Source organism: Lucilia cuprina, chromosome 6 (genome assembly GCF_022045245.1).
Source record: "Lucilia cuprina isolate Lc7/37 chromosome 6, ASM2204524v1, whole genome shotgun sequence".
NCBI lineage: Eukaryota > Metazoa > Arthropoda > Insecta > Diptera > Calliphoridae > Lucilia > Lucilia cuprina.
In genome coordinates, this window is record NC_060954.1 from 14,905,465 (window position 1) to 14,918,720 (window position 13,256).

The following is a 13,256-nucleotide window of genomic DNA, read 5'->3' on the forward strand; positions in this document are numbered from 1 at the left end:
TTGATAAAAGTGCCCACTGTAACGTTACTAACAGTGTGATAGAAAAAACTTTTCCACATATTATTTTATTATTAATTTAGGATGTTTTTATACTCTGCACTACTACAGTAGGAAATCATTTTCTTAGTCGTTGTTTTTGTGTCCTTCTGTCTGTCTTTCTATCTGTGTGTGTGTGTGTGTGTCAAATTAAATTTTATACTCGAAATACAAATAAAAAAATTTCAATATAATTTAATGAAATTTTACTACATTTTGCGTACGAACTAACTTTCCGTCTGTCTGTCTGGATACCCTTATGTCTGTTTATCTGACACTCTTATGTCTGTCTGGACATCCTTATATCTCTCTATCTAAACACCGCTGGACACCCTTCTGTCTCTCCCTGTATGTCCGTCTACCTCTGTCTGTTTATCTGACACTCTTATGTCTGTCTGGACATCCTTATATCTCTCTATCTAAACACCGCTGGACACCCTTCTGTCTCTCCCTGTATGTCCGTCTATCTGTCTGTATGTCTGTCTGTCTGTCTGTTTGTCTGTCTGCCTATCTGTTTGTCTGTCTGGCTGTCTGTTGTCTGTGTGTGATAGAGAGACAGAATTCTCTTGTCGAGAATTAAAAATTCGAAACTGTCCAAATAATTTTATAAAATTTAGTCTTAGACCTAAGTCTAATGAAAATGGTTAACTTGGAATAGGCTAACACTTAGCCTCCATATAGCTAAATGCACTCTTTGTCCGACAAAGTATATCTTGAGATAATATCGAAGTTTTCAAGATAATTCATGTGAAATTTTTAAAAATTTGTTCTATAATCTTAGTTTTATGAAAATGCTTTATATAATATTTTTTTACTAAGTGTCCTAAGACCATTTTGTTTGTCTGTCCATCTGTGTGTGTCAAAGTAAATCTTGAGCTCGAGATACAGACCAAATTCTCAAGATTATAAGATTATTTGATAAAATTTGACAAAATTTTACCTAAAAACTATGTCTATAGAAAGAGCTTAAAATGATCTCGAACTGGACACCCTAATAGTGATATAAGTACAAATATACTCTGTGAGAATCGGCAAAACTAACTTCTTATGATATTGCTAATTTCCATACCGATCACACCTCACTGGCCCTAGACTTCATACTTAGTGCCTTTTATAGACTTCACTTATTAACAAGATCATGTAATATAAGTGACTTCGTATGTATCGGACCTTACTTAGCATTCTTTAGAAAATCGTTTTACAATAAAAACGGAGACCCTTGGTTTTAAAAATTTGCTAACTATAGTTTAAAAGGGGGTGGTTGGTCTAATATTTAGTTAAAAAAACTTCTAAAAAGCTTTTCATGAAATTAACAAAATTAACTTCCATGGCGACTTTCTCTTTACATATTCTCACCTCCTAAAAGCCTTAGTTTGCTTTGAAACTGTAACGATTTCAAGTTTTTGTTGAGCATATAAAATCTACTGAAAAAAGAAAATTATTGTTTGTTTTCAACAAGAACTAAATAATATAAAATTGTTTAATAGAAATAATAATTATTCCCTTACTTAGTTTATAATACAGAAAAAGAACGAAAAACCTATAAAAAAAAACCTTAAAATTATAATTTAGTTATATTATTTTGTTGTTTGTATGTTTGTTTGTTATTCATATCTACACTCTAAACAATTGTTGTACGTTCTGCCGAGGACGTTGTTGTTGTACACGTACTACTCCCACCAATACATACAATCTGACATTTAATGTCATCTTTAGGTAATTCTCAGGAAGATATCGTTTCATAATTTCCATTTCCCAATAGAGTGCTAGTGGCTAGAAGTGGTGATTGTATTGTTGTTGTCGTTGAATTACTATACGCTGAATGAGTACGCGGTGACGTGAGCAGGGATTGTGCAGCACCAATCGTTATATTCCCCGATGTTAGCGATGAGGTCAACGCTGTTGATATTGGATTTTGATGTTGATGTTGTGTATTAGGATGTGGCAATGTATTGCAGTGGCCCATTGTATTGCCGCTGGTTAAACTTAGTGAACCGCCGCCACCGCTACTACCAATGCTATTCCCACCAACTCCCCCTACACCGGACATACTGCCAATCATGCCAGTACCTGTACTACTGTTTGTTTGCAGTGAACCATTCGATTGTCCTCCCAATAGTGGCATTGTACAGGTTGTCGTTGAGCCATAGGGAGAGGTGGGTGATGTGCGTGTCTCATAAGCTGGTAAATAGGTGCGTCCGGGTATGCGTGTGTAAATATTTGGTGGCGTTCGTGTGGATAGTAGGGGTGGTGGGGCTGTATAAACAGGTCTTTGGGTAGCAGGAGCTCGTTGTGGTGTATTATATAGACTAAAGGCGGGATTTGTTGTCAACGATAGTTCACCATACTAATAAAAATAAGTTCATAAAAGTAAAAAAAGAAAAGAAAATTTAAATTAATTGAAATCGTTTTTTTGTTGTAAGTAATTATAATTAAATATGTATGTAAGACGGTTAAAGTTACTTTAATAAACTTAAAACACTTTTATTAAGATCAAGGAGTTTAACGTTGACCTATAAAAATCTTTTACTAATTAATAAAACGCTGCTAAAGGCTGCTTTGAAATGTATTGGCTTTTTAATATTATGGAAATATCACTTATACATTGACACTTTAACTAATTATTATAACACTGTAATAGCTACACTCTCTTACAAATAAGGTGTTGAATAAGTCATTACCATATCTGTTTATTAATAGGCAGTTTATATAGTCGTTATGTTGTTATCTTTATAAACATAAAAGATTCCATTTTATATTAGTTTTTAAGCTTTTCAATATTGGACCTTTTTTTCTAAGTATTTACTTTAGGTGAGCTTCTTGAATTTTTTAACTTCACAGGCATTCGGAAAGGTTTCAAAAGCTCTATTAGCTAGACCGGAGTGTGATCATCATGATTAAGCTGTTCGCTTAAAAGTTCTGTGTAAAAAGCTTTGCAATACTTTTAAAACTCTATAATCAAATGTTGTTATCATAAAGAGATTTTAGAGCTTTCATGGTTTTTCAAAGTTTTTCTTCAAGTCTGTGCTTTATGTAAACTTTTGGAGGTTTAACATTAGAGTTAAGCTTTATGTAAAATAGCGCGTAATTAAAAAACCTTGTTATGATCAAGTGTATGCGTTCTATAAACATAATAACCTTAAACTAGTTAATATTTTAATGCTCTATAAGCGAAAGCTATAATCATAAAGAGAATTTTTTTATATTTCCTTTGTGTTTTTTGCTGCTTTCATTCTTAATCATTTAAAGTCCTCTAACAAAATTTATTGACAAATATTTTTGTACAATTTTGGCCAATATTGAGTATTACTACCAATAGTTATTTTTCCCAAAAAGCTAATAACTCTTAAGTTTTATTTAATACAATACACATTTTTATTTACAGCCCTTTTTCTATATATAAAGTTTTTTTTGTAATTTTAACCAAAAGCACATGCCGTTTTTATGGCTCTGACATTTAACCTTAAAAACAAAGTAACAATAATTTGGCCATGTTAGTTTTTTTCATAAAGACTATAACCCAATAGTTGGGAGGTAATGTAAATCTATGATAATGTTGGTAACATCAGCTCAGTTCTAGTTCAGTTCTAGTTCAGTTCTAGTTCAGTTCTAGTTCAGTTCTAGTTCTAGTTCTAGTTCAGTTCTAGTTCAGTTCTAGTTCAGTTCTAGTTCAGCTCTATTTCAGTTCTAGTTCAGTTCTAGTTCAGTTCTAGTTCAGTTCTAGTTCAATTCTAGTTCAGTTCTAGTTCAGTTCTAGTTCAGTTCTAGTTCAGTTCTAGTTCAGTTCTAGTTCAGTTCTAGTTCAGTTCTAGTTCAGTTCTAGTTCAGTTCTAGTTCAGTTCTAGTTCAGTTCTAGTTCAGTTCTAGTTCAGTTCTAGTTCAGTTCTAGTTCAGTTCTAGTTCAGTTCTAATTCAGTTCTAAATTCTAGTTCAGTGCTAGTTCAGATCTAGTTCAGTTCTAGTTCAGTTCTAAATTCTAGTTCAGTGCTAGTTCAGATCTAGATTTTTAGATTTTACTTTACTAAAAGGTAGCTGTGCTGATAATTATACTGAAGCTTTGACAAGCTCCTTTCTGTGATACACATATAGCTAAGACACAATAATTGATAAGCAAAGCCACACGCAGGGTTGCATTCCAATAGAAATCATTATTTCCTAGATTATGAAATCATTTGATGATCAATTTTTGATTTGACTTATTTAGTTCAGTTAAAAACCATTTCGAAAAGTTTAACTATAACGCTTTAAAATATGCTATACATTTGCTGACGGTTTCAAAAGTGCACGGCGTTGTACATATATATTTTCATTTAAAAATTAAGTTAAAGAGCAAATTAATTCAACTATAACGGAACTAGGTCTCACAATTTTAGTCAATTATTATAAAAACACTCTATATAAGTATCACAAATATGTATATTAAATCCATCAATATTAAGGGAATTTGATATTACAAAACTTTTTAAACTTTATTAATTCTAAAATTATCAATGACACTTATCTCTGAACATATTTTTATTTTTTTCCTATCAATAATATTTTTTTAATTTTAAGCCTACTTAACAGCTTATACTAGAATATCTCATCTCTTGACATAACAAAAACAAAATCCATTATAAAGTTTTTTCTGATGCATAACAAAATTAATAAATCCAAAAAAAAAAAGAAAAAAAATAAACTTATATACCGGAAAAGTTTTTTTAAACAGCACACACTTCACTCAACCTTAACTAAAAGCAGCTTAACTTTTGTAGTTTTCTGATCAAATTTGAAAAAAGATAAAGAAATTTAAATTAAATTTTCTAACTAAAAGCCTCATTCTACTTAAATTTATCCATATCATCATTATCTGCTGTCATTTTCAATCTATAAAATGGTCCTTTATTGATTTTTCTTCATGTTTCATATTTTGTATGTCTGTAGTAGTAGTAGAAGTAGTTATTTTGTGTATGTGTTAATATTTTCAGTTTTCCAACACTTGCACCTATAAATCAGTAAAAAGAATTATAAATGACTATTATATCCGTTTTTCTATGTTTCCGGTTATTGTCGAAACAAATATGTAGTAATATGTAGTAGATATTGTAGCTGAAGAGAAAAGGAATTAGAGCAAGACTATTCATATATGTTAATGTGAATGTATATACCTACATATTTGTATGAAATTTTAGGCTTAAGAAATATATTTTGTTATCGATAGATAGATATTTCTATGAAGGAATTTTAAACAGTTTGTTTGCTAAGTTGACAGTATATACAAATTGTTCAATATGTATAGATTTAGAAATATCGATATAGAGATATACATATATTTGCACATATGTATATATAGATATTAAGGTCATTTCAACCAGAATAGGACATTCGGTTCTAGTTCAGTTCTGGTTTATTTCAGTTTTAGTTCAGTTCAGTTCTATTTGAGTTCTAGTTCAGTTCTAGTTCAGTTCTAGTTCTGTTCTAGTTCAGTTCTAGTTCAGTTCTAGTTCAGTTCTAGTTCAGTTCAGTTCTAGTTCAGTTCAGTTCTAGTTCAGTTCTAGTTCAGTTCTAGTTCAGTTCAGTTCTAGTTCAGTTCTAGTTCAGTTCTAGTTCAGTTCTAGTTCAGTTCTAGTTCAGTTCTATTTCAGTTCTAGTTCAGTTCTAGTTCAGTTCTAGTTGAGTTCTAGTTCAGTTCTTGTTCATTTCTAGTTCAGTGTTTCGACTTATCCTATATTCAATACTAAGATTTCATTAATAATACATCCCTAATCTACATATCTTTTGTGTACATAGCACATGAAAGTCTGAGGGATAAATGACAAATCACAGACAGACAAATAAACGTGTCTATTAATACACCTCCACAATACATTTGTAAACCTTATACTGTGTATGTACCCTGTAATTTTTCAAGGTATCAAAATATCCATTCTGGATAGTATTATGATTGCCTTATGATTCTTGTGATTTCTCAAGTAATATTAAATTGATAAAGTTACATACAAGTTAAATCAGTTGTTTCAGACAGTCACTCCTAACTGTAGGGTCTTCAGTAAATTAGTTTCTCCTCTTTTTTTCTACAGGTGTGTTTGTTTATAATCATATTTCATATTAAGCGTGTGTGCGAGTGTGCGTGTGAGTTTTTGTTTGTATAAGTATGATTAAGATTTCTGAGAAAACAAAGCTAAAAATGACATTGGAATAAGAAATAGAAATAGCTTGTAAAATAGCATACACAATTTTCTTTGCTTCCAGTTGTTGTCAGTTTTTTTTTTTTTTTTTGTAACTATTCATAACAACATCCGGTTTAATATAGTTTTCACTTTCATTCTCCTGTTTCATCATTACTTTTTGCCCAAGTCCTAAGTCCAGAGTTTTTGTTTTGTGAAATTATGATAGTAAGTAGTATAAAATGTTTATAAAGTATAGAATTTAGTAACACCTACACAAAGAAAAAAAATATTTTCTTGTTTATCTTAAGATTTTAGGCACGCACTTCCGTTTTAGAAGAACTTATACATAAACTTTTATCCCTTATCTATCTTTGGTGTTGTGTTCTTGGTGTGTGTTTTATATGTATGTATATTAGATTATTGTTGTGTAAACATTAAAATCAATGACCTTACTAATGAAAAAAAAGTATAAAAAGAAAGTTTTAGTTCACTCCCCTCAAACTGTCGAGTAGTTCAAAAGTATTATCTAATCGTTTTAATAGACTTGTAGTGTGTAAGTTTTTGGTCAAATAAAATCAAATAAATAAAATTTAAAGTAGATTTTTTCTAAAAAAAACAAGATAAGATTGATGAATTTTTTTAAGTAGTATATAAGGACATTGAAATATGGTAAAGTTTTTAGTAGCAGACTAAATTGAATTGAATGGAAACAAAAAGGTTTTTGTTTGGTATCTTATATAAAGGATAATAATGGGATTTGTACAAGAAAATTTTATAAATATGGTTTACCTTGGAAAAATGTTTTAAATTTCAATACAAAAAATATATTTAAAAATATAACTGGTAGTGTTTTAAAGGAGCCTATAAAAGTCTTTATTAAAAAAACAATACCAAAATCTTAAGAGTCCCTTACATATTTCGTTTTACACTTCAAAACTTTTTTTGAAAGCAAAAATTTATTTCCAAATATAGATATAATTCTTTTAAATTTTTTTATACACTAGACTGGTAGGGAACTATTAATTGTTTAGTTTTACTTAAATGCAAACAAATAAAAATATCTCCCTTAGCATGCTGTCATAAAAGCAAACAAAATTGGGGGAAAAAAAACTAATCCCTTATTTACACACTTTCTTTAATAGTCTGCTCATAAAAGGACACTAAAAACCCCACTGGCCTGTCTAATAGACATTTGCCAACATTTCCAATCCCTCAATTAATAATACTAACTCAGTCCCAGTTGTAAAACATTTAAAGCTTCAAAATAGAAAAAAAAAAACTATAAAGAAAAATGCATAGAAATATAAAAAGCCCCCTAAAGTATGCTATTAATATAAAGAAAAATCACCACCTTATAAATATGCTATAATATTTTGTAGAAATAAAAGTATATTTTTTGTTTATTATTTTTACTTGTCAGTTTTTTTTGCTCTCTCTCTCCATTTTCTTTTTCTTTCTTTGGTTGTTTACGTTATTAAAGTCTGTTTTTCTAGTTTATACGTTTCTATTACTTACACTCCATCATTTAGTTTGTCATTTCATTTAGATGGACAACTTCTTCAGCATTTACTTTGTGGACACACTGTCATACACACATACATACACATACACATACAAACATACAAGTATTTAGTTTATTATAGGGTTTAGATTTCTTTGTGGATAGAAAAAAGAAAATTGTGGAAACATGGAAAAATATTAAATTGCTGCAAATTATTGACAGGCTATCAAAGTGATAAGACAACAATAGAATAATGTTTGTTTGATGGTGATGGTGCTGTTTAGTCTGTTCATTTGTAGGGTTTTGGTATCTGTTTGTATATTGGTTTGTTAGTTAATGGTTTAGTTTTTCGTGTTGTCGACGTTGTTGTTTCTTTAAATGTGTACGTATGCATGTATTTTGCTATGCGTGTCTATATCATTTATTTGAATGATACCTAGGCGTTTGGAGGAAGACAATGAATCCCCATTCTACAACTGTTTCAATATTAGATCTTGTTTTATCATTAAAATTCAATAATCATGACCATTAGTTCAGTGCAGTAAAGGAAACCGGAATGTTTGCAGGATTTTGAACCCATAACCCCTAGACTGATATTGTACATTAATACACGTCAAACTAGCCTATCGGCACATAGGTTATTTCAGAAATACATAATGAAGAAAAAATCCAAATGTCACTTTGTTGTCACTAAGTAAACTGTCGAGGAGTCAATTGTCAGTCCACTATTGCTAAGTAATATACCGAAAATACAATGTTTTAAACACCATCTACCATAATATCTAATTTATAAGATGATAAAAGATATTCTTGTAATATTTGCCACTTAAGTGTCCCTAAGTAATCTATCAGGTAGTCAATAGTTCTTGCAGTAACACCATGTAAACAAGCAGGACATACAAATTCCCCATGTAATCTAGAGAAAATAAAATTTAAGCCATTTTTTCCACACAGTTTCTCAAGTGAAAGTGTTTAAAGAGACTAAAAACAAAATTGAAGTATACTTATAGGCTGCCAAAGAATAATTACTTTACTTCTAATGCAAACAAATTATAAAATAAGCAATAATATATCCAATTCAGATAGTAATTAAAGGTTAAACTAAATGTTAGATAAAATCACTAGAAACGGGTATAGAAACCCCCGAACTGTTGGGCAATTTAAATGAAATAGTGTGGCAGTTTGTTTTTTATTAGTTTTTATGATGGTCTTAGTATTTGTGAAATATTTTGCTTTACTTTTACTTTGTTGTTATACTTTATTATTGTTTGTGTTGAAATATGTAATGACGACGATGATGTTGGTGATGATGATAATGACGACACAATGACATTGTAATGACGTTATATATAATGAGGCTGTTTTTATTGTATTTGTATGTGTATATAATGATCTTGCCACTGTTTGTTTCCCTGCCACACAGTACTTGTAGTTATAATTTGTGTAGTTTTTTTTTTCATTTTTGCTATTATTGTTGTTGGTCTTCTATTTTTCTTTCATGATAAGTATGTTGTTAGCATTAAGTGTAAATAACAGTAATTGTTGTTGTTAAGTGGCAGGGACGACGACGATGATGACGACGACGACGGATACTTAAGATTTCTATGCATTGTTATTATTGTTTTTGCTCTTTCTTTTATTATTTACTCGTGCAAGTTAATACTAACTGTCTTCTCAGTTTTTACTATTTTCTTTGTGATAGAAAAAGAAAACTTTGTTTTTAGTAAGAATGATACTAAGGATTTAAAATAAAATTAAAGCATACCTTAGGGAGTGATAATTTAAGTTGAAAATTGTTTGTTAGTTTATGGGCGTTTTGTAAATATTTGTAATAAATATCTAGTTTATTTCTTTATTATCTTTTACTCTTTGTTATTTCTATTTAATGAGAATGAGAATTAAGTTTTAGGGTCAATAGGGGGACGACCATTTTTTTTTGTAATTATTTGAAGCAAAATATTTATTAAAGTAATGAATTGGGAAAATTTTATAGGAATTTTATAGGAAACTCTTTAAGGCAAAGAAAAATGTTTGGACAAATCTATAGACTCTCTTATTGTTAAATATATTTACCAATCTACAATCTAATGACTTGTCTAAGAAGTAAACCACTGACTAGTCCATGAACTTAACTTTTGACTAGTCTATGTACTAATATCTTCACCTATCTATAGGCGAGTACACTTTGACCAAGACTTGTCTATGAATAAGCCTATTGATAAGCCTATTAACGGGTAAACCGAGTATTCTACAGACTAGTCTATTTACCATTCGATTGTCTAGTCAATTTACTTATCTATTGATTAGACAATTGACTATTCGATTGATTGCTCCATTGACCAGTTTAATGGACTATTCTCTTGACCAATCTGTAGAATATTTTACTGATTAGTATACAGTTTATGCATTAGCATATCGGTAAATACATTTTCTATTTTAAGGACTAATAGCTGGATTAGTTTAATGATTAGTGAACCGATTTGGTCTGAGCAGGGTTATTCACGACTCTATTGACCAACTCAGTCGTAATTGTAAAGCATTAAAACTTTGAAAAATGTAGATAAAAACTGTAAAGGAAAAGGCATAGTAATATAAAAAGTTCCCTAAAGTATGCTATTAAAATATAGAAAATTCACCACCTTAAAATATGCTTTAATAATAATTGAAATTTCACTTTTCACTATTTTTGTCATTTTCTCTTTATTTATCTTTGATTGTTTTTGTTATTAAAGTCTGTTCCGTCTTGAACTTTCGACTAGTTTAAAATTAATACTTTTTCAGCGACAAAACTGTATGTGTCAATAAATCCACAATTTAATTTCAAACTCAGCCTTTTATAGCACACCTCAGATACAAATTAATTAAAAAGGTATTTGCATAATGTTGCCTATTTCAAGGCGTTTACAAATAAGCCCTCCAAAAGTTTAAATTAAGTATAGATTTTTTTTATTAAAAAATAAACTTTTATATAAAAACAAATAAAAACCTCTTTGTCATGATCTCAAAATACTGATGAGTACTTCTCCATAAATAAATGTTTATTTATATTTGCTTCAAATTTATTTAGCTACTTTTGCAGGCTTATAAAAAACCATTAAATAAATTAAAGCATACACTTAGGCAAAAAGTTAAAAATAATACTTTTACGAAATATTTAAACAATTTGATTAAAAAAATACCATAAAGGCTGATATAGTTTAGTTTTGCTAAAAGTTCCTTTGATAGACCAACATGAAGTGTATGCAAATTTCGTTAGTACTTGCTCATAGTTCAGTAAATACAAATAATAGCGAGACTAAAGCAATTGGTAGAAGTTAAAGGGGGTAAATATAAAAAAACTAAAATTACACCTAATGCCATTTGTTATTATTTTGTTGTGAATTTGCCAGCCACTTGGTTGCTGTATATATGCCAATCTAGCCAGACTAAGAGTAAACACTGGCATCAAGCAAATAAATGATTTTCTATTTGTTGAAAGCAAACTACTCCAATTTTTCTTTGTAAACTAACAGTTACTGGTGATTTTTTTTTCTTTTCATTCAAAAGTTACTGTCTAGCTTTAACAGCCCAGTTTACGCCCCTACTAGACAGCACAAAGTAATATTGAAACTTAGTTAACAAACACTAATACTAATACACATACATATAAGAATATAAAGATAAGTAAATTGTATGTGTGTATATTTTTGCAGTACATACCTGTTTGCCAAATGTTGGCGATAGTGAGGGCGGTGGTGGTGATTGTGTATTTATTCTCGATGTAGGTGTATATAAAATACGCTGTGATTCCATATTCAAACGATCGAATGCTTTCTCCTCTAAATGAAATTCATCCTCACTATTCGTTTCCTGTGGTATAACATCAGGATTTTTATCCTCTAAACTTGAATGACTGCCCATGTTGCGTGAGAGTGGTTCAGCACTACCTTTGTCTGCTTCAGTTGTTGTGGTATCACCATTTGGGCCGCGACGTGTGTGTTTTGTACGAAATTTCATGAAAATCACAATACAAATGGCCACCAGTACAAGTGTTGCTATGACACCAACTAATGCTCCTAGCAATGGTGTTAGCTGAACTAAAACCGCCGTAGAGGATGCTATTTGTTTGAATGAATGAATGAAGTTCAATTGTTTTTCGTTAGATATTTATTGTTTATGTATGTGTTATTTTCATTTTTCGATTTAGCACATTTTTTGGTTATGTCAATTGAAAAATGATGAAAGTTTGTGGGTTTTCCGAAAAAAAAACAACAACAGCAACAGCAATAACATAATGATGATAAAAATAAGTCCAACAAAGCGTTAACCATATGAAATAAAATTGAATAAAAAAGAAATGCCAAACGTTAGAGAATTGTTAGTCAGAATGTTAAAAATTGATTAAGGTATATATTGAATAAAAATAAATATTTTCTAGATTTTGCGGTTAAAGTTTTTTAATTGGAAATTTTGGTTTTCATTAAAATACCTAAAAAAATACTTAATATTGTTGTTAAAATATTTCAAAATATTCAGTGTATAATTTGAAAATGCAAAAAAAATAAAGATAACGATTGAAAAATAAATCTATTACTATAACTCAAAGCCCAAATCTACACCAAAGCTATAATGCTCTAGATTTCTTAAAATCTGTGATGCTTTTAAAATCGGACCAGACTTTTGCAGAGGATATTCATTGAGCTCTCTTAAGTATAAAAACAAGATATTCAATTATTTAAATTTAAATTTATCTCATATTTCTCAAGCCAACCAACCAAACATTCTTACCAACTTTACTTACATTTAAACTAAATCCTACTTAAACTTACTTATACTTAAAACCCATAGGTATTACAATTTCAGCATAAGCTAAAAACACTTACTTAACTATCTTATAAAAGATACACACTCTCACTCATTCACTCACTCACCTGTTCTCAACAGTGGTGCCGAAAGCGTACGACCACGTACACGATAGGAAATTTTACTAGCACCCTGAGCATTGACCGCAGTTATGCGTATAACAAATACCGAATCACTTGGTAAACGTTTAACGGTAAATTCAGGATTACGAAATGAAGTATTATATAAGATTTGACGATTCAATTCATCATAAACTTGTACATGAAAATGTTGTGGTATACCACCATCATAGCCAGGTATACACTGAATCTGCATAGAATTTGCGGTTGCATTGTAGGCCGTACAGTTTTTAATGGCATCAGGAAGATCTGTAAATTTTAAGAACGAATAAGAAAATTTCGTTTAATTTTATTTAAATTTTGTGATAAAGCAATTAAAATTTGTTTTTCAAAGTAAAATTTTATACGTGTTTATAACATTTAATTATTAATTATATTTATGTTTGTTTTTGTTGTGTGTTCTCTTAATTATATAAAAATGTGTACACAAATTCAATTTCAAAACCAATTATATAATTATTTTGTGTTAAACGTGTTAAAAAATATCCAACACGTTTGTACAAACGGCAACCACTAAAAAAACTTACTGAAAGTGGGAAAATATATAGAGAAAATTTTATTTATACTTAAATAAAAAGAAAAACACACTTAAAAATTTTATGCCATAAA

General features: G+C 29.8%; 1 protein-coding gene across 1 annotated transcript in view; it reads right to left on the minus strand.

Moving 5' to 3' along the window:
* Window positions 1-573: 573 nt before the first annotated feature.
* Window positions 574-13,256, minus strand: part of LOC111683162 — a 187,168-nt gene continuing 174,485 nt past the window's right edge. The window contains exons 11-13 of the mRNA XM_046953446.1: window positions 12,597-12,917; window positions 11,386-11,783; window positions 574-2,383 (exon numbers count right to left, since the gene is read on the minus strand). Coding sequence (XP_046809402.1) covers window positions 1,760-2,383; window positions 11,386-11,783; window positions 12,597-12,917 — 1,343 coding nt within the window. The 3' untranslated portion in view covers window positions 574-1,759. The remainder of the gene's footprint in view (window positions 2,384-11,385; window positions 11,784-12,596; window positions 12,918-13,256) is intronic.